The 23,626-nt window shown below is 34.8% G+C and overlaps 1 protein-coding gene across 6 annotated transcripts in view; it reads left to right on the top strand.

Annotated features, from left to right (window-relative positions):
• Positions 1 to 18,719, top strand: part of LOC140167985 (paired box protein Pax-6-like) — a 119,600-nt gene extending 100,881 nt beyond the window's left edge. For all 6 annotated transcript variants that reach the window (XM_072191294.1, XM_072191292.1, XM_072191289.1 and 3 more), the window contains 5 exons: positions 2,028 to 2,150; positions 9,131 to 9,213; positions 14,375 to 14,813; positions 15,109 to 15,217; positions 15,595 to 18,719. In XM_072191294.1, the coding sequence (XP_072047395.1) occupies positions 2,028 to 2,150; positions 9,131 to 9,213; positions 14,375 to 14,813; positions 15,109 to 15,217; positions 15,595 to 15,634 (794 nt within the window). In that variant the 3' untranslated portion in view covers positions 15,635 to 18,719. The remainder of the gene's footprint in view (positions 1 to 2,027; positions 2,151 to 9,130; positions 9,214 to 14,374; positions 14,814 to 15,108; positions 15,218 to 15,594) is intronic.
• The last annotated feature ends 4,907 nt before the right edge of the window (positions 18,720 to 23,626 follow it).

The raw sequence follows: 23,626 nt of genomic DNA, 5'->3' as shown, positions 1-23,626 counted from the left end.
GTTGTTAACAGCAAAAACGATTTATTACAATGATTTCATTAAGGATTCTAATGATAATAAGCACGCCAAAAGCGATAATCTAGTTAATATTACACTTGTAATTACAGATGATTACCTCTCTGACATCGTCATACATATATTTCCTTGGTTTATAAGTCAGAAATACACTTCACGGATTGATGGATCGCCAAACAACATAACACTCAAATTGTTAGCACCTGATTGATCAATACGTTGATTCAAATTATCATCTCTTTATAGTTTCATTGTCCCCTAATGATAATTTATAATAATGGGCTATTCCAGTTGAAATCCATACACCCCCTATGGAAGACATGACCTTAATCTCACACACAGGGGGTGTAGATTCAAATGGAGTCAGTCATTCAGATAACCTCATTTGAAATTCACACTTCTTGTGTGGAAGATTAAGGTCATGTCGTCCATATGGAGTGTATGGATTTCAACTGTAACAGCCCAATGCTCAATATCACTCCAAGAAAAGGAACCAATTCATTATCATGCTACTTGGCAATCGCTAGTACAAATTACAGTTTGTAAATCAAATTATATGCACTCGCCAATTCAAGTGACAATTATAATTCGAAATAAATAGATAAATTTATATCAATAACAGTTATTCTTTTATACCATTTCATGCGAAGTTAACATGGCACAAATTTATAATCTGTACTCCAATTACACAATTTGCACACAGAATCCTAAAATGAAATTACTGTATATATATGCCATGTAGTATATATATGCTTCGGTCAGCCGTAAGAAAGAATTAAGACTTATAATCAAAGTTAAAAAGTTTACGAAGGCGACTCTTTGGTCTATTATCCAGTGCCCATTACACTAAGTATACACTTCTGGCAATTGGAGACTTAGTAACTTCTTGACCATCACGCGTCATGTCAAATTTTCACTCAAAAGTTTGCAAAGAATAACCCAATCAAAGTATTGAACAATTTCTGCAATGAAACCGCCTTTTCAAAGCAATGTTCCGCTTCCACCCTTCTATTGAATCTGTTATTTTCCACAATTATTAACCCGGACCAGGCGAATGGCACATTCACATGACAGGTGTCAAATGAAATAAAATGTTTACAATATCAGAATTTCACATTTATATGTCCATATTTGAAATAAGAACGTAGATTGGATTCAAATGAGTACAAACATGCCTAGTATTGGTTCAGTAGTTATTTTGATAGCCTTTGGCATTAATCAAAAATAAATCACACTTTGTCAACTTTGACAGTGCAATCTGTATCTAAAGCTTTATTTTGCCCGATATCACTGCTACCGTGACCTCATAGTATAATCACCCTTAGGTCGCACGGGCGTAGTAGATTTCTATTGAATAGGAAAATCTAATCACTGCCAAGCAATTGAAATCGTCTACCAATGGCCTAAGTTTTCCCCATTGCTCTACTTCGGGCTAGCATTCTATTCAAGACCAGCCTTCATTTGAGGTTGTTCCGATCGTAAACTTCGATAAGAAACAGTTATGCATGCATTATTATATTTTCATGGAGCCACTACCTATCAGAAGTGTAGGTATTATAGACTAAAACAGTGTTAAAGCATCGTCATATGGCAGCTGCTGGTCCTGTTGTGATGTTGTTTGTTGTCGATGGTTGCTACACCAAATGTTTACACTAAAAGTACAGACAACGAACGCGTGTTACATACTAGCACGTAAACATCTGGTACCAGTGTCAAACTTCTATTAGTGTTTTGGAGTCACACTGCACCCCTGGTCTTACACCACTACGGATGCACCTTGCTGATACTTTGTGGCTCACTTTATCTTCACACTTATTGGATTCATTGCACCCTTGGCATCAGTGGCTGCTTATCCACTTAAGATGCACATTTATTGATAGTGACTTACACAACTTCGTACTACTGGTATAGACATTAGAACACCGCAGATTTGTATACCCACAAGTTATTACATAATCAAGTGACTTAGATAAACTCTCTTATCATTATGGCATATTTATGTATTCGTCCAGGTGAAGGAGAGAAGCTAGAAGATGACTCCAGTGATGAAGCACAAGCCAGATTGAGATTGAAGCGAAAGCTGCAAAGAAACAGAACATCATTCACAGCACAGCAGATTGAGGAACTCGAAAAAGGTAAGCTTACATAAATTGTCCGTCTTAGGGCTTACATCGAGTGCTTATTATAACTGTTTTGAGGGTTTGTTGTGTGTTAGTTAGTGTATAGCAGATTAGATGCTGGTCTAAAAGAGATATAGTTGGAGTATCAGAGGTAAGTATTTGTAAGAGAGGTATTAATAATTATACATGAGGTGAGGCACATAAAAGTATAACATTGAGTTGGATTTGCGCACCTGTTCCATAACACAGATAACAGATGCAAGAACATTGGTCTATTTGTGGTATTTTACTGCTGTTGTTGCAATTGTTGTATTGTGCTGTTTTGTCAGCACCTATTTATGAAGGAAAAAATCTATCAAACAAAATCAAGCAGTAAACTAACAAACTACGTCTAAGTTAAGGTAGAAACATATTAAGGTATTTGAAATGCTAAAAGACACCTCCCAACGGACAATCAAAAGTTGCTTTATCCATGCCTTTTCTACATCATAATGCTCTTTCAACCAAATCTGTAGTAAATTCTAAAGATCTGTGGAACCTCATTTATAAATGTATAGATAAGGAATAGAATTGAAACTAGACAAAGAGAACAATCTGTAAGATGTTCTAATTGATTCTAAGGAACAAGGAACAGGAGCAACATAAGACAATAGGATGGAAATCAGTAACACCTGTTACCATTGAAATAATAACAACAGAATAATGTGCAAAATAATAATACTATTCAATTCAATTTTATCGAAATTAAAAACAAAATACTAGCATCTTAAAATATTATGATTTGTCTAGAATAGACATATTGAGAAAAATGATGACAGAAAAAAAAGGTATTTGAAAGGAATACTGAAAATGGGATTACCATTTGAAGCTTAAGGTGATGTACATTACCAGAAGAAGAACACACCCTCTTTATATGAACAAACTTTTCTAGGTACAAGCTTGCACTTATTGTTGCTTATCAATATAATTCTTCTTGACTCGGGTAAAGGTTACAAATAGTTGAAGTGCACTTTCCAAAATAACAATAAAACATATTTTGCAATAATTATGACTTATGACACCATTGTGCAAATAAGTCAAAACACTTTACAATTATTGTTAACAGTAAACACCGCTTATTTAAGTCAACTATGTGAGAAAATTACAGGTATAAGTAAACGCACTGTTTTACTGACAGAAAATTTAACACGATTAATTTATCAAATCAGATACAATCAAAAGGTTCAGATGTACTTTAAGATATGTCAAATCTCATTCTAGTAATGAATGATACAATTATTGCTTAGGAATGTGATACCAAAACACCAGTACTTTGCAATCTCAGCAAAGCATCTCAGACCTATCAAAATGATTTATCAAAATAACAGAAATGAATGTGTCAATAGCAACACGGGTAGTTTTGTTCATACAAATGTATTGTGTTTGAGTCTCAATAAAGTTAAGTTAACAATAAAGGGAGTGGTTACACGTACCTGTGCTGAACATCCCCTATCTAATACCAAGTAATTTGGGAGTTTGTTTCGAAATCGGTATTACTTAAATTCAACTTGTATCAAAATGATTGGTAACCCATTATGTTCCAGTAATTGTGGACAAGACTTCAACATCAAAATGTAACATCAGATTAGATTAATGCAATGAATGTATTACAACTTCAAATCCTAATAATATTAAGTTGATTCAAACAAGAGACAGTATTTTCAATATATATCCAAAACATTCAATTGTAACAGATTGTATGACTAATTAACCATTCTAATACACATTTTGCAAACTGCTGTGGCTGTGTATCTTTTGTTTGGTACATCGGTGGTATTGTTAAGAGTAAGAAGAAGTCACTAAGGTACATACAGGTGCATTTATCAAAGAAGGAACATTAGATAAAGACATTGTTACAAATTTGGTAAAAAAAGCAACCCATTCGAAAAATACGACAATATGATCTGAGAAGTTTAATAAGTTCATGAAGACTGTCCAGAATCAAAGTATAATTGCAATTATAATTATGCAGGTAATGAAACTTAAGAGAAAAATAACAGATTTTCTTATGTCGTTTTCCTAGCACGTGTAAATTGACTTTAATACTTTTGAGAATTAATAGGGAATAGGTAGGTGAACTCTTAATCCAAATCAACATACCCAGTCTGACATACACACGTCTAAACCAAGCCAAGCGAAAAATATACAATATTACAGTTAGAACTTGTATTACATAGAAGGATCTGACTTGGTGTTATCATGAAGTTATAAGCTTGAGTAGAGGTATATAGTGTCAACTTAACCCTCCGCTCTCTCGCAGACGACACAAGTACGTGTAAATTTTTCAGAAATGTTACAAAATTTTGAGATATTTCACATTTTCTTATATTCATTTGGAACCTTTGTGGACATTACTTTCTAATGAGTACAAACATGCGAAGTAACCGCTCAGTAGTTCACTAGAAAGTACTTGCCATTGTGGGGGAGAATCGGAAGGTAAGCTTATACTTCATTCGGTACGATTGTAGATCTGCAGAAGCATACAAGCTTACCACATATCCTGGGGTCTAGTGTTAGGTCAACGGTATCTTAATTCCCCACGTGTGTTTAACACTACAGGTGATTCCACTGAATTGAACACACAAGCCAAACTTAATTTCATCATCGATGATTGGTCAATCGAATCATATCATACGAGTGGAATATCTTTCTTATTTTTAAACAACTTTTTTGTCAATGCACATGATTGCTTTTTTGAGTAGAGTGAAAGACGCGTAGGTAAACTTATATCAAGGTAGACTTGTCTTTTTGACTTCTGATGTAAATCTACCGTGTAAAAGTCAAGGAAACATTCTTTCAACTATACGCAGGCTTAAACTAGCAATAGTAATGTTTACACTTATTTGAATCAATTTGACGCGAAGGTATTGAATATGTTCATAAAGCTCACCATTTTGGCATTACATACAAATTGTACCTAGACCTACTTAACTAAATGTGTCTCAATTATTCGCGATGAACGATTTGATCATATAATAGTGGGTCCTTACTTCTGATAGGCCCTACAAATGTTTTCATTGGATAATGAGAAATATCGCTATAACCAAAACAATATTGCTGAATTCGACATTATCACAGTGTCCCATGCGCGATTTCCCGCGCAGGATTAGAGCAGACGACAGCGATTTTATTTAAACACTGTTTCAAGAATAAATGTTCATATTCCTCTCATATATTTTCAAGAAATATATATACAAATTACTAGTGATAAAATCATTATATTTGTTTGGTCATTCCTGTAATAGTCGTGCTGACCACCTTGTGCAAATCATACGCCTTTTACGCGGTTGATTCCTTGACATCTAAACAATTGGAAATACCTGTGAAGTGATCTTACATTAGTGAAAAACACTCTTAAGCAGTTCACAATTTGACATGATGGCGGCATGATTTGATTGCATCAGTACTGCAAATGGCATTTATTTTTCAGCTTCATTTAGCTGACACATTTCCGATTGTGTTAATGGTCATTGCTGATGCGGCTCTCCTGTATTCACTGATGACAGCTTTGCGTTGCTCAGACAATCACCGACTGTGCAAGAGAAGCGCATCAATGTTAAGGAACGTTTAAAGAAGTGATTTCATTGGTTCGGGGAAAATGGAAAACCTGGAAATGTGATGGTTTAAATAATTTTACTTATTAATAGTTTAATTGTAATTCAATTACTGAAAGTAACAAAAACTACACTTATCATTAATTCACTTAATAGGATTACATTTAAGAGATTATTGCAACATAATGTATTACGGTAATCGCTTTCTTATAGCTTTCATTATGTTCACTTTATATGGACGCAATTTATTTAGAAAATGTTTTAGATTGTTTTCATGCAAGGTATGTAAGAAAAAGGATATTTTCTACGTAGAAATCTTTTTAATAATAATTAGTATTGCTACTATTGAGAGGAAGTGCCCGATTGTTAACTATGCCAACCTTAATGTTCAGAACATATTTTGTCATGGTACCAATCTAAATAAGAAATGTTTCAAAGACTTGTACGTAGACGGTCAAAGACACTGTAATTGGTGACAAACATTAATTTACATATATGAACACGTACTCATGTTTCATGTTAATTCATACAATCAGCAACTTAACCCTTTTTTGGCATGACATCCAATGAACAAAATTATAAACATCTTTCTTGTACCTTAAATTGTGGTACCAGAAACTCGTTAAATATTTTTATTGACTTAGCGTACGTTGATGGATTATCATAATCAACGCAATCTTAATGAAACTTAACATTACAATTTTGTACATCAAAAATCGTAAGGATAAGGTACTCTTTCACAGTGTTGCAGTATTTTAGGTCACAGTGATCAGTCAACATATTTTTGGCAATATAATAGTGTTCTTATTGATAAGACTAAGCAAGGTAATAAAGCCCACAATAGGCAAATACAGCCAACATATTGTGTCGGCGCGTTGGAGTGCTTTGTAGCATTCGCGTGAGTTATATTGGCTACTTTCACCGAAGGTGAGACAAAATATATGATTTTCAATCAGATAAGAGAGTAGCTTAAGTGGATTTCTTTTGTTACTTGTAACTGATTCAACGAACGCGGTATGGCGAATCATTTTGATATCTCGACCTGCAAATACTACCGCGAGATTTGCTGAACTTTTTTACGTCAAAAGGTTATAAATAATATGTATGCAATATATTGCTTTGAATAGAAAAACAAAAATGGTGTTCTTGAGGAAAATTAAACTATTATTAGGTTTAAATAGAAACTTTGAAGCAAAACTGCAATATTGATTGATGTATTATTGCTGTTTTTGTTTGAATCTGTTCGATTCTCACTTGTAAAGCAGCCCGACTGTAACTAGCGGGCATTAAAACCCTTAGGGCAATTCTGTGTGCAGTTTAGCGTATAAAGTCACTAGTGTGGAACTTAACATACAACTACCGCAAAGTCCTACCTCGCCTGCCTGGCATTACATCTCTTCTCTCATAGCTTCATTTAATCGCTGACACACACTGCCACTAATTTCAAAAATTATCTCAAGTAAAAACAAAAACTCGTCTAATTTCTTAACCTTGACACGTGCTTTTGGCGGCATGTCAAAGACATGTTGACATTTTGACCAATCAGAATATTTCTCACCCGCCGTGTTCTGGCAAATATTTTCCGCCTTACGCGCAAACCTCCGATCGTATGCTCCTCTCACGACAGTCTCTTCGCGCCCGATTTCATGTCTGATTTATTGCTCTGTTCAAATAACTCAACTTGATGTTACGGCTCATCCTACAGACACAAAGTCAAAAACAATCTGAAATTCATCAAATTAATCAAACAAGAGACTAATTACTAGGCATAATTGTACTCATCCGGATGCATCTTTCATTCTAAACTTGGGATAACATTGAACAATTTAATTTTGAAAAGAAATATTAACGAATGTAAAGAGAGAAATTACGTTTCTTTCATCTTCACTTCCCATCTCGCGGCATGTGGGTTAAAGCATGTAATAAGCAAAGTGTGAGATGCTCGCTTCTGTTAGTGCACTAGTTGGGTGAAACATTTGACGGAATTTAGCGGAAAACTAGACGTACGGAATAGGAAATGAGCAAAATGCGAAGGAAAACACGAATACCCATTAAGTACTGATTTGAGGTGTTAGTGTGGAAGGTTTGGGCGATAAAAAATGACCTAATCACAATATGAGAAGCGATGGCTGGTAATGTTCGTACAATAGCCTCTGGGCGATGCTAATGTCGTAGAGAGTGATTCCGACTTATTCAAAACTAAAGACATTTTAACACGATGTCTATTTTCAACGCATTTTCTAATAAAAGAAACATTTGATTGCTCCAAAAGGCATCTGACCGATGAAATAGCAAACATTGTCAAGCATAAGAATGACATGTTGGTATCGAAGCTGAATATAATTATTTTATTCGCTAGAGATGATTGATAGATAGATCAATAAATAATAACCAATGAAATAGATCGTTATATTTTTCGCTAAATAGTACAGCCTAGTTCATTGGCCGAGCATTAGGTGTTCAAATTCAACAGCTAAACACCGGCGCGGAACTAGGCTAACAGATATCTGCAAAGAACCTTTTTAGCTTTTGTGATATACCACCTCGCTAATCAATCTGCATACTAACAATATCAATGCAACTGGTAAAACATTTGCAAGCTAGACATACTTGTTTTTCTGAAATCTTTAATTTAAAGAGGGAAATACTAAACACGCATGCAATGCTATTGAAAGAAATACAGGCAAAGTACAGGACACCCTCTTAGTTCTAGCACCCCTATAGATCAATTGCATTCATTTATCGTTGAGATTAGTGTATAAAGGGTGTCATAGTATGAGGAAATTTGATGGTGTTAGTAGAAAGATTAGTGCAAAGTTCCTATAAAACAACATCTGTTTGGTGGTTAATGATTGAATGAGGCGGAGATGGAAACCCACATTTGGCGTGGATGCCACAAGGCATGTTGGTTTCAATGTTTGATTCTTTCAAATGTTGCACTTTTTAAAGTCACAGAAATAGTCACTACATGATCGGAATAAAGTTAAATGACAATAGAACATTTTGGGGACACTTGAATACCCAAAACACAAATATCGCTTCATTAATTCTCCTTCAACATTGTCTTTTGCCACTTAATTAGGTTTTGGTTTATTCTCCTCTCCTCCTCATCTTCTTCTTTTCTCCCTCCTTCTCTGTGTCTTCTTGTTTTTATTCTTGTTCTTCCCATTCCTCTTTCTCCTCATCTTCTATCTTATCCTCATCAATCATTATTGAGCTCAATAATTATCAGTATGGTTTACCCAAAACCTAAAATCACAATGCCTTGCCGATTGTGTCAGGTGTATTACAGGGGTGACACCTGTCGCCTTTACTGTTGATCTTGAGTACTAATGAATATGCTCATCCCATTGTTACCAATCCGCTAATGACCGTTATTATCCTTTTGTTATTTTTCTACAGAATTCGAGAGAACACATTACCCAGACGTTTTTGCAAGAGAACGATTGGCACAGAAAATAGACCTTCCAGAAGCAAGAATACAGGTGAGAATTTGTTCAAACCTTCGTTATAGTAGATTATCAACTTTCTAGTTTGTATAATAGCCCATACAATTAATTAATAATGTCAGTGATTATTACTACTACTAGTTCCATCAATTATTGGCAATTTATCATAATTGAGGAGGTGTAACATAGCGTAAGATGCAATGCCCTTTCATCACAAATCTGGAAGAGAGAGATAATTTAATTCAGCTATATTTATCACTGGATTGCGGCTTTAAAATTTGAAAATACATCATAACAATGATCAAATTCTATACAGAGAATCGATAGTGACTCCTAAAATATCCTGTCGTTTGATTTGATGCCTTCTTGACAACTTAAAAGGCACCTTAGTGGCAGCTCTTGCAGAGGAATATTACTTCATCGTCTGCAGTTAGTGGCATGTCAAGTAGTGCTGGCATTTTGGCGCTTTTTCTTGCGGTCAAATGTTATGTACCGTCTAAGATGAATGCTTTTTTTTGCCGAACAAAGATGGACTCTGCATGCAATATGCTAATGTTAATAACTAAAAATTGAGCCCCTTTTCTGATATCCTTGTATCTATTTGATAGATAGCAAGTTTTAGTTTTATTTCAAAAACAATCAAGATCCTTTTAAAAGGTTATCTTATTTTAGTAAATATCCGTCCAAGTTGTGACCATGGTGACAGTCGATGTGATATTGGATATATGCTTTATAAAAATCATAGATTTGTGATTTAAATTTAATGTTTTGCAGGGTACCAAAGATATTTTTGAATATAGTTGCCATTTTTAATATCCTGATGCACATATTTACAGAGCACGTTTTCCGTTTACCCGTTTGTGGTTTTCGACTGCAAGCCCTGCAGACGGATATTTACTTCCCTACAAAAAGGCGGGAAAACTGATTTTTAGGATTCTACCGAGGACTTGATTTATTGAATTGTGTTACCATGGCTACCATTCGGTTCAGCAATCCGCTAAATTTTATTTCATGTCCCTGGTGAATTGATGACGAATTGAACAACAAAGGAATTCTATGTGGTAATTTTAGCAATTCTGTTATAAGCTGATACAAATTTTAGTCAGTCTTATTTCATACCTTTTTTGCAATACAATTGATTTAAAGTCTGTGGTGGTTCTCCTTAGCTAGCCATTGAAGCTAAGAGAAATGTTGTTGCAATGCCAAGTGCAGTGGTCTTTTAGTTCACCTCGATTTAACCCCAATAGAACTACCTGCCGATTGGCCAAAATTAATATTTTGTCCAATTTTGAACCAATCAAGGAGGGTATTAATAAGATCATCTGCAAATGCAACTTTGACCATAAATAGTTTAAAGCCTAGTCATAATTGGCAATTGAAATGAGCATTTCAAATTATCAACCAATCAGAAATGCTGTTAGATGACCAGTAGTGTCCAGGGGGTTAAATTGTTTTTGAAATTAAGAGGTTCTAAACCAAACGAGGGGAGTATTATGTAAAAACACTTAATGACTACACAATATTATTATAACAAGAAAACATTGCGTAATGTTTCAAACCAAGGTCAACTGAACCGCTGACGCTTGCTTCCATTTTTCTTCTTTTCACTCGTTTCTTTTATTTTGTTGAAATTGTTTTTGCAGCAGTGCTGCATTAATTCTGAATTGGCTGGGTGTTACTATACTGAAATTTTCGAATGTGAAAGGCATTTTGTACCACTGAAGTTTTTCGTACACATCGATAGCTTTATTAATATAAAGATTGACTTTTGTAGAATTTTGGTTGTGTATCCATTGATTTTATATGCGATTTCATTGAAAGAAGTGTTTTTTAATGCAATGATTTTCAACAACACACTCAACCTGGGCTCCTTGCATGAGGAATATTAGCTACAAGCATTAGCTGAGCATGCGTCCTGTCAATTTCTATTCTCACACCCCTGATTTAGCATAGGGATTGGGCTCGTTTGCATATGCATGAGTTCGTTGAGTTGGTCGTAGCGTCCTTGGAGATAGTACATTTCTAGTAAAATGGTATAGATGAGTTTATAGTCAAAATGCGTGATGTATTTTAACAGTTTAAACGTAGGCCTATGTTTTTTTAAATGTTCATAATTTCCAATCACGTCGCAGATGGCAACTATCACAGCACAAGTAATAATTTATCCTAGTGTATTGCCCCGGTAGAATACCTTGCATATGCCATAGACAAATTTTGATAACTTGGTTGGTAGACAGAGATGACGTCAGTGGTACTGATTTTGGTTTAGATCTGAAACCATATTATACCTCAGGTTTAGATTGAGAAAGTATAGGCCTACATATCAAGTAATTATCTGGTGGGAATTGTTTTATTGTTGTATTAATTGTGGTATACTGAACCCGACAACCACATTTGAAGAAAATAATTACAACTATGATTAATTTTATCATGGGCTATATTTTTGCCGGCGGAGGAATATGGATTTAGCCTGGGGAGTTAGCTTTCAAAAACTGTATCACGTGTCATTACATGTGGATGGGATGGGTGAAGTTTCGTGTTACCAAAGTATGGTGTGTTACCATTACAACAACAACTTACTTATTTACATAGTACATCCAATCACAGCGTGCTGATCTGTCTAAAGTAATAAACAAAGGTTGTTCAGTCGCACAGTAACAGTGCATGCACGTCATTAGAGGCGCTGTAGTTTAATATGGATATGCAAACGAGATGGCCGGTGACCGTGACTCAACTGTAAATGATTATTCTTCGGGACACCTTGACGGATTTTCCCGCAATTGACACACCGTGCTGTAAGCATGGTAAAGTGAACCTGTAAAATGTACCAAATGCAGTTTTTGATATTGCGGTACATGTCAGCTATTATTTTATGCAATTTTCGGCCGTTGTTTCGGCCTACAGTTTGTTTAGGACTTCTGTGTTGTGGACCATACTATTTTGTTTTTACGAAAGTGATAATTTCTCCATCATTTTGTTTCAAGTTGCTTTATTTATTACTAAATAGCCTATTCGGTCTGGGTATTAAATTGATAGGCCTAATGGCGCAGTGTAAAGGGCCATGCGGTTATAAGTTGAGACTCCCAAAAGACTGACGGCGTGACATTTTTCTTGAACAAATGAAATGATAATGATATTTTCAAAATGAATACTTACACCCCTCATAGGGGTCTATGTAAAACAGTCAATTATCAGAATTGCAAGTGTAGTCTAAAAGTGACAAAGAGATATTGTATTTTCTGGTTTGGAATGAGTATTTATGACTGAAAGCAGTTTAAGCAGCTAATTAGCACTAATTAAACCTTTTGAATAAATAATTAGGTCTGTTAATGAAGTAAATTTTGATCACCCTGTATACATAGAAGCAAACATCGCACCCAAAATAAAGTATATTTCTGGTTGGCTTTTTCAATTCAAGCTCTGTTTGATTTTGTGGTCCTCAGATTGAGAAAATATTCCTGAAAAGAAAAATATACCACATGTTCCTTAAAAAGTTAATTTTTACACACTGTATATCGTCTAGTACACCCTGAATATTGATTTCGAATTTTGGTCAGTTTAATCTCTGTTCTTAATGCTTTCCAGAAATAGGCCTACCTGTAATTGGTTCATAAAATGATATAACTATTCATCGCAAAATTGAAAACAATGGCCATACCCGATGTCAGTCAATGGTATATCCAAACCACAATATGAACCTGAAGACTCGTCATCAGTCTTAGACACTATCCATGCTATCAATGAGGAATTGCTATTACCCCATACCACAGTATTATGTTTATAATCATTCCTAGGCCTTATTAAAGGCTCAGATGCATACAACTTTTTAACTCATTTATGTTAAGTACAAACTTGAGAATATGTTCTTCATTTTAAGTAAATGTCATCATATGTTATTAAGTATACCAAGAAATGAACTAAGTACTCAGCATATAAATTAATTTGTGCCCTCATTGTGGGTTTTAAGACAAAATAAAATAAAGGAAACAAACATCATTCTCCTTTTTACAGTGTCGTTTCTAAAAGCTAATTTTTAAGCCAAAGGTCCTCTCAGTGAATGTGAAATCCAACATTTTTTCTTCATTCACTGCGCCGTCTTTTTTAAAGACATTTCTTGTTCCTTTTTATTTGTGCGTTCCTAATGGGACTAATGTCAAAAATAAAACATTTTCAAGCGTAAGAAAAACACATTATAGAGTCAAGTGTGAAACGTGTATTGTACAATTTCAAAAAAAATCTAATTGTTAATTAAGCATGCTAATTTATATCAATATTATCTACTACAAATACGCCGACGTACGATCATGCAAATAATTTACACACAGAAATTTATAGAAATCCTTTTATAAGTATGTAATAGTTTCTTCTTTTGCACAATGTTATTTCCACTAATAATGTTGAAATCTTTTGTAAACAATTATTGAATTGTGATTCCTGACTATATATATATTTAATGGAACGCATTGAATGCGATCGGCATAGCTCACTGGGAGAGATAAACGTCCAATTCGCACTCATTCTAGGTCTGTGGCTCATTCAATAGCTGCATTTCTATTTCGTCTATTGATTGGTAATTTGATTGTCATACAATACCGCTACTTATTTGATTAAGGGATTTCTGTGTTGTGAATATCATTTGTGGTGGTAATGGGTTTGAGCGAAATAAATAAACGCAGATTTCGAGGTACAACAATACAATTATAGAGTGTGTGATTGGGAACCAAGGGAGTTAATATGGGTCTAGAATTGGACGATTATTTAAATTGGGACATCAACAATCATGACAATCTAAGTAAATAGTCATGTTCCTTTAGATATTCAAACGTAATACTTGCCATAAAAAGTAAATTTAGCAATAGTGACTCATAATTTCCTACGATAACATTGGTTCAGAATGGTAGCCAATATTAGTTAATTAAAAATAAATTTTAAGGCAAATATGTTTATAACCAATCCACGCAAAATCACTAATTACGTTTTTATGCCCTTACAAATATGTCGCTGTACATTCGATGTAGTTCTTTAGTGGTAAAGTGAGTGTTTTCTTTTCAAGTTGCAAAATGCAATGTTGTTGTACGTGTAGCCGAACCACTTTCTATTCAAAACTCTCACAAGGACGGGGCTCGCTCATGGTTAGCCAAAGAAAGACATTTGCCTACTTTTAACACATTGCTTTTATCTTATGTCTCTGCTACAGGTATGGTTTTCCAACAGAAGAGCTAAATGGCGTCGTGAAGAGAAACTACGCAGCCAGAGACGAACCCAACCCGAGGTTACCCCAACACAGTCTTCCAATCACCATATACCCATCAGCAGTGGTTTCTCGGCACAAAATGTCAGCAGTGTGTATCAACCTATCCCACAGCCCCATACTCCAATGGTCCCCAGGACGGCAGATTCATACAGCGCCCTTCCCCCAGTGCCCAACTTCTCCATGGCCAGTGCGCCTAACATCAACGTTCAACCCCGTGATACTAGCTCGTACTCACGCATGATTCCACCATCGCATAGTTATGAATCGCTCTATGGTACCCCGACTAACCACCATAGCATGTCCATGCAGTCACACCATGGACACACCACATCCCATGGACACCACCTTCAGAGTCCACATATGAACAGTTCATGCAATAATGGTAAGTTCTTTTTGTTTTAATATTTTCTCTCTAATATTTGAACTTCTTTTCAGTAACATTCAGGTGTAAATGTTATAAAATACATGACCCCAACAGTAGACAATAAGTCACCCTCTTGAAGGTTTTTCCTGCAGAATTTTACATTCTTGATATGACATGAAATAAGACCTGAGATAATAACATGTGCAGTGTATTGCATGTTGTGTCTTTCAGCATCGGTCCAAATGTTAATATCTTTAACAAACTTTATTTATATATCTGTTAACACTTTTGTTGGTTCCCTTCTTCTTTCCAGGTTTGATATCACCCGGTGTTTCTGTACCAGTACAAGTACCCGGCAGCAACGGCTTAGAATCACACCATTCCTCATCACAACATCATACACAATACTGGCCACGCATACAGTAAGAACAAACATTCTCATTCTCCTCATGTTGAACATCTTTCCTTCGCCTATCCTATCATACTTTCATATGGTGCAGCCTAAAATTCAAGGATTCAGTAGAAGAGACTAGTAGTATAGAGGATACTTCAGAGACATTTAAACTATGAAGCCATTGTGGTGGCTCATTCTGTAGATATTTCTGCATACTCGTGGGATTAACTGCTTGGCTTTGGGTACTATACTCATTTCTTCACACATCGTACCGTCTGCTTATGTAGTATGTCTTTGTGCGACTTATTGTAGCTGTTAGTTCTTCGCAATGCATAAAAACCAAAATGGCCGACAAAGTTTCCAATAAATAATCATCTACTCTCCAACTTCTCCATAACATCACAGGCATCCAACGTCAGACAAACACTCTTTGTTTGCTTTATGAAGTGGAATCACCGCCCAGCAGCAACTTCCAGCCAATCAGAACTGAGGAAACACTCCAGGAACTGTGTGTTGACCAATAAGATTTGCTAGAGACAATGACGTATTAGTAGTGCATATTTTATGATCAACCAATAGGACAACGCCATTTTTGGCGCGAACGCTTTGAAAGAATCAGTGGAACTTACTTTTATTACATAAGGATGTCTACGTATTCATCGGTACTGGATATGGAAGGGCAGTTGTATCGGATGTTTCTTACAGTTTAATGGCTGCAATTTACACAACTACACAGCAAAAAAGGCTTTTCATTATTTCTCAGCCTTGTTATATTTTTACGCAACCGTTATTAAATCTCAGGAACCCATTGTGAAATTAAACTCTTGTCGTAAATAACACTAGTTGTAACACTATGAATATTAGGAGGTACATGTAGTATTGTCTAACATCTTCAAAGAGAAAATGTGTAAACTAGTGTCTTTCTTGGAGACGTCATTGAATTTTAGAACGGTTGTTCTACAATGTACTAATAACATATTCAGATTAATCCAGATTAAATAACGTAATTTAGTTTCCTGGGAGACTAACAATCATTGATAATAGGTCCATATTAGTCCAGATTAATATAATTTAGTTTATCCAATAATGGTACTAATATACTAAGGACGATGCCCAATTTTCCTGACAATTGAAAAATAGCTTTTTTGTATTCTCTAAGCAAATTGGGCGGAATTTTTTGCATTGCCAAGCACTTCGCCATAATAAAGTAGGACCGATAGTGCTTTGGTAGAATCAAAGAAAAATTTGCAGCTAAACTTTCAAATATTTTTTATCTTCTAGATTGAAAGCTTTTTTTGTATGATGTCAGAATAATAATAACTTATGTCAGTAGATATCATAAAAATATTTATATTTCATAATTATGAGTACTTATTTATGAATAAGAAATTCCATTGGAGTTCCGTTATATTTTTCGTATTTCTCTTCACATTGCCAACAACACCTATAACAGACTCGAAGTATTCTTTCTCATACTAGTGCTACAAAAGGTGAAAGTTGGTAAAAATACGCACCTAAAACTCAAATCCTACTTTATTGCTTCATTCAACCATATGTTTTATGAGAAATGTGGTAAACGTTCCTGTCAGTTTCCATGCTGTTTGTCAATATTCATAGTTTTGTTTAAGTGAGGTTTCATACACGGTTTCATACATACAACGTACGTTCAAAGTTCACGAAGTTGGAACTTTGGTTGGAACTTTGGTTGTACACGAGGGTGTGGTGCTTCCTCAATCCCCTCTTCATATGTTTTGAAGCAGGGTTTGTTTGTGTGTTGTTTGGACCAAAACGATTTTAGTCTTAATTATACGGAATTGATCAAAGTAAGCACACCAAATCAAACCTCACTCAAGCTGCTGTCAATTAATGAAACTGTAACAATGGACATTTACAATTCATAGTTTTGATTTAGAAAATATCGCACCGATTTCATTTCGGACTACAATTTGGTTAACTCTTTTCTCTCATTGGTAAACCACCTCTACGCATTTTGAAAGATGAAACTTACAAATTATTTACATAAAAAGCATTTTAAGCGATAACAAAAAGATTTTAATAAAAGACCTCGAGTCTGTAAATTGTATATAGATATTATAGTAGTGATAGATGCTAATTATTATTATAATTCATAATTACTAGCTTTATTATAACGCCCCGCAAAAATACAGATTTATGGATAGGAACAGAAAGAAAGTTTGTTTCAGCACTTGTTTATAATATTTCTTGTATTTAAATTTTTTGATACGTAATCTACTATAAGTGTTGCAATCCCGTATTATACCACTTGTGATAGGTAAGCTTACGGATTCAGCTTTACTCTGTTATTTTATGACGTCACTGGGTGGTATAACACGAAATTGCCTAAAGTGTTATCTCAAGCATGAGGTTAGGGGCTGTGCAACAGCTAGGAATGTGAAGAGATACAATTTTATGCTAATAATGAATTTTAAATGATACATGTTGATAATGTTTCACCTTTATAATTTTTTTGATGTATTTACACGTTCTATGTATATGTTGTGTGCTTTGTTATACAACAAAATTCCAGGCGAATAATTACAGGTGCTCCCTAAAATGGATAACATTAAGATATCAAAATAAGATCTGCAACTGCAAGATCCGTGAAGTAACGGCATGCAGTATGTAGTGCGGCATACCAGTAGTCTCCTCCACCGGTGGTTTGATTCCACAGCTCCAAATAAGTGAGCGGAATCAACAGGCGGAGGAGATTAGGCACGCCAGGTGCAAGTGTCACATTCCTGCATATAATTAATAGTGAATACACACGAATCAACCAATAGATATCTTGCTAATCATGATTTATATACGTGATTACCACGTGGTAATACGTGCATATCACGTGATGGATAACTTCTGTCCAATTGTCATTTGAGGTACATTTTATGAATCATAAATTAAAGGTAATTAATAATTTATCACGGTTTTGAAAATATAATTTTGAAAAGGAAACACTTAAAATTGATAATATCATCATGAATAAAGGCAGTCAAGCTACAAAGCAGAATTATAATCACAAGTTGCAGATCTTATTTTGAATTCGTGTTTCTTGTTTATGGACGTGCTTATCATGTGTTGTACTATGTAAAATACTTCAGTGTCTTTTTATAATGTAGTCTAGAGACAAATGACAGGGTAATTTAGGGAATATCACCTAGGAATCTCATCTTCCCTTGTGATATAATGACTGTATTAAAAATATACAGTATGTACTTATTTATCCGCTGCAGCTTTATGGGTAAGCTGTTCACGTATCGGACAAAACAGGGTCAAATTAATTATAAGTCTGAAAATTAGGTTTTCAGATAATGTTTTTTGTTTTAGATGTTCCTATGATAATAATAATTATTATTTTTGAAACATCAATTGAAATGTTTTTGTCAAATTAATTTTTATGTATAGACAGCAATTCATGTCAAAATGAGATAAATATATTGAAAAGAGAATACTCTGATTATCTCGTCAATCATACTTTAAAGTCTTTTAACATTTAAAGGACATTAACACCACTTTATAAACAATACGCTTCTGATGACGTCATCATCTCAGAGGGGAGTTACATTTAGACACGCCGAAATACTCCTCCGAAAATAGTAAACCTATTTTAATGTACATTAAGAGTAATTATACTCTTTAAGAGAGTCATTATGCCCTCATGAATAACTATTGAACATCATATTCTCACATAAAAATGAGCAGCATATAATATAGTTACTATTAAAATTGTCTTTGTAACCGAATGGTTGACATTACTTTAGTTAACTACACGACATTCAAGCGCTGTAAAATGGCTTTACTCCATTGCTAACTTGTAAGCAAATGTCAGCCTTCGGTTAATTATAGAGGGCCAAATTATATAGGAATTGCTCAAATGATGAAGAAACATAGTCTTGTTCCCAGCCAACGTGCGCCCTTTTGTCACTCATTATGGTCATTTTTTCATTTTTTTTAAAAATTACGAACTGACGAAATGGGCCAAACCGGCTGACAACAAGACTACATCATATAATAATATATAAATATATGTACAGCTTACCGACGAGCTGTATATAGCATTCATTAACTTATTCTGTAAAATATCAATACGTTTTTGTGTTTTGTTACTTTCCATACATGTTCGTCATGTATTTGTCAATGTCATTATTTTATGTGTCCACGAGGGAAGTAGTGTTGGGAAATAAAACGGAACAAAATGCTAATATAAAAAATGAGAAAATAATACCGTGTGTGCCAGTGTTTTCTTTCTTGAGTGTTTATCATTTAGTAGGCCTAATATAATTTCAAACTCGATGTACATTTTTACACGAAACCCATAATTTTCTTTCTACTCTAAATCCAGAACCGATTCATTCACTGAAAAGATCTCTTTGGACCGGTTTCTCGAAGTATGGCTATAGTGATTAGGCTTCCTAGGTCACCAGGCTTAAACCCAATTAGTCATACCAGTCCTTACAATTTCACATCGTACAACATCTAGGAAGATAAATCAATAAAATGGATCCACATTGATAGGCTTATACCCTGCTGGCTTTGGAAGCCTGATCACTAGCCAAGCGTCGACAAACCGGCCCTAAAAGGGTCCTCAAAGCCTACCGAGGGTTCCGTTCAAGCCTATAGGCCCAATCTGCCGCATGCCTATCTGTCTAGACATATACATGCCAGCTTTTGCACATAGGACCTTCTTGTAGAGATCCAACAGGACACCATTTTGCTGACTTCCTTAGGAGCTTTTGACACAGTCAAAAAACACGGGAAACCCCCCTACCAAAACGTCCATTTGAATTAAATTTGACAAAGTTTACATGCAAACAATGGTGTAGCCAAAGGGGGAGCAAAGGGGGCAGCTACCCCCATGTGAGAGTCTTGCCCCCTCTTGGATGCTAGCCGCCCTGGTATGTAAGATTTTTAGCCTTTATCCCCCTAAATGTTGGCTCCCCCCTTTGCCCACCCTCTGAAAAAGTGCTGGCTATGCCACTGCATGCAAACTAAATATCCCATAAATTATTATAAGTATAATAATTGTATACATTATTATAAGTAATAATTTGTTACCCTGCTTGAAACATACCAAAACATTTTAACCTCCGAAAAAGAACGACATATCCCATCATAAAAAAGTATGACTAAAAAGCACTCTTAAATAATTACGAGCTTTGAAGCTGTGAAGAGTATGGTTCATTCAGAGTATAGTATCATTTAGAGTATATGGCTGATCAGAGTATAATATGTTTACTCTTGGTACCAAATTTCTCGCTTTTGTCCTGCCGCTTCTGTCATATCTGTCCTGTCAATTCTGGTAGATAATTTGGGTAATCCAGTGTTTTCCCCAATTTAGAGGTTAGATTTTCGTGTTTCAATAGTAGAAATTTAAAATGAGAATTCGTTTAAGGTTATTAGTTATTTTAAACTGTTGTGATTTGGTAGTTCACAGCATCTTACGAATGGTAATGAGCTTTGGCAAAAACTGCATTGCTTAATTCATAGCGAGTGTGTAGAAGAATTAAAATATCACAGATATACTTTTATAGGTGCTGCGGTTCTTTAGCTACGTTGTAAAGAGGGCTGAAACAACAACACTTTTGTAAAACGTACATAAACTCATTAACAACAATAAATTAAGCAAGTTATTGTAGCAAAATATACGATTTGTAGAATGAACTTTTGCAAAACCCCGTGCAAAACATCATGATGTTTTGCAAGGTGTTATTTTTCAATAATATATTGATCTAGATAATGAAAATCGATTTTTCGATGCTTCGACCAACAATACTTCGTCTACCCTTAAAGCGATGAGAATTGGACAAAACAATGAGAATTGAAATTTTTCTCATTTCTATAATTATATAAAACAAGTGTCACAAGTGTTAGTTTGTCTCATTTAAAACAAAGTGACATGTGGTTGACACGCTAATTAGTATTTCTCATTAATTTGGATGAGAAAGTTTCATAGAAATGAACAAATTTTCAATTCTCATACTTTTGCCCAATTCTCACCGCTTTGACAGAATTCTCATTATAAACTATACTAGTGGGTGTAAGTTCATGTAACCTCCACTAAAATTTCCATCAAATTATAGCCCGTAATTTTGCAGTGTTTGGTGCTGCATGTGAAGAGCCCAAAATTTGCAAAGAACCATATCCAATAGACTCATACATTGGATTTGTGTTCGTAAATTATTTTGAACTGACACAGTCACGTGTTAAAGCCATAATGTACGATTGTCATCAAATTTTAATTTTAGTATTCTTTGCTCAAAATGTTAAAATAATATTAGAAATAACAGTCAACGTCAGGAAAGACTTCTACCCATTTAAAGCCGAAATAACAAGATAACGTGAAAGAACTACACTGGCTATTTTGACTGTTTAAATGGGGAACTTTAGTGTGTGAATCATGACATTATGTCATAATTGAAGACATGAGCGCAAGAAGACCGTAAGTCCACTTGGCCCCTTAACATGTATACACTAAAGTTACGTATAGTTTATTGGGGTTTTATAATGTTTAATACATGTTCCAGGGTGAAAACATCATGAAAGGTTGTGAAAGATTTGTTTTGGCCCCTGAACATGCTGAACATGTATCAAACATTACCAAACTATACGCAACTTTAGTGTATACATGTTGAGGGGCCAAGTGGACTTACGGTCTTCTTGCGCTCAGGTCTTCAATTGCTCTGTTTACCTGACAAACACAACGAATTTGACTGATTCCATTTAGGTGTATGTTGGGACATGTGTGTAAACCTTTCAAATATGCCAAAAAATCAGGTTTGAAAAAAATAACCAAATATCATTATATAATTTATAAGATCGTACATTATGGCTTTAATGTTGTTATTTATATAACAAATAAAGGTAACAGACACCCTGCAATCATAATATGTTTATTAAAATAATTGATCATTGATGCACCAGTCACCGGAAAACGTACATTATTGTCGATCTTTAGCAGTTGGAGGAGTGTGCTAGCCATAGGCTTCAACATATTTTCTCAAAATATCAAGAGCTATCTTAAGAATCACTGAACCAATACTAGGCTTGTTTGTACTCATTTTAATGCATTTTTCATACCGATTCCAAATTTGGTCATGAAAATTTACAACTCTGAAATATTTGAATTAAAATAAAATTGAAACTTGTCGTCTGCAGTCGACACCCGCGTAGAGAATGTTAAGAAAAGTACATCTCAAACCATATATCATCATATTTAGCAAGTTTTAATCCATGTAAAATGCAGGGTAAGGGTGAAAGGGACGTTCATCGCGAGTTAAAATACATTGTTCGGTTGTTTGAGATATGAATTAAAACCAGATTGTTTCACATACTTTTTGATGAATACGTAGGGCCTATACTTGATAATATGAAAAGAAAAATTCAAAAGGTCGAAAAATGACGCACTCAATTACAGTTGTTGTTCGTCTTACACCTCTAGCTGGTACTCGCTATATGCATTACTTTTAGCAAAAATTCAATAAGAGATTTTTTTGGATGTAGGCGGGTCTCTTAGGGGACAGAGGTACCTTGAGGCCTTTTCTGGTCCCTATGCTCTGTTGCACAATAAAAAGCGTTAAAAATTCTACGGCGCCACCAGAAAAGTTCAGATATGGGTTAGATTCCTTCCTTTTACGAGCTGATCAATATGAATTCAAATTGAAAAGTTTGAAATCTTTTTACGCACAAAAAGTATTTCGGTATCATGGGTGTCGCATCCCGTGTAGCATGAACCTGCTTGGCTTAATTAACGGCTGCCATACTTTTTAAAAATCGAGAGCGAAATTAGACTGAATTGAACTCCATTTCCCTTTTAAAACTGTCAACATAGGCATGACAGGGCTAATAATTTGCATTATAACAATGGTGACAATGTACGATCTTTCAAATGATTTTTTTTTGTTCAAACCTGATTTTTTGGCATATTTGTATGTTTACACATGTCCTAACTTGTACTTTACTGGAATCATCCAAACTTCTTGTATTGAAACTCATTGATAGGACAGCAGCCCAAATTTGAATTAAAACAGTAAAATCCTCCGTAAGACAGGAAGGGGCTTTTTCATTTTGCCTCATTATTTCGGTACCAGAAAACCTTTACTGCAAATTACTCAACGGTTGAGTAAAAAGGGAAAAGAGTAACAAAATGAATGAATTGAACTCAATGTTGGTTAATTGTACTCATATTGAGGTAAAAATTAATAAATATTTAGTTTCATTTGACTCAGTTTGTTGCTCTGTTCCCTTTTACTCAACATTGAGTAATTTTTACTACTTTTTATTCACAGTGTCAGTGTTTACTAATATTAGCGCAGAATTTGTGGCAAAGAATAATCAACATTTTATCGAAATCGTATGTTATGGCTTAACAACCTCGCAATGTCCAACGATGGGGGGGTCGTCTATTTATCCAGCATGCTAAATT

Source organism: Amphiura filiformis, chromosome 13, assembly GCF_039555335.1.
Source record: "Amphiura filiformis chromosome 13, Afil_fr2py, whole genome shotgun sequence".
Classification (NCBI taxonomy): Eukaryota; Metazoa; Echinodermata; class Ophiuroidea; order Amphilepidida; family Amphiuridae; genus Amphiura; species Amphiura filiformis.
This window is presented reverse-complemented; position numbering and strand designations above follow the sequence as displayed.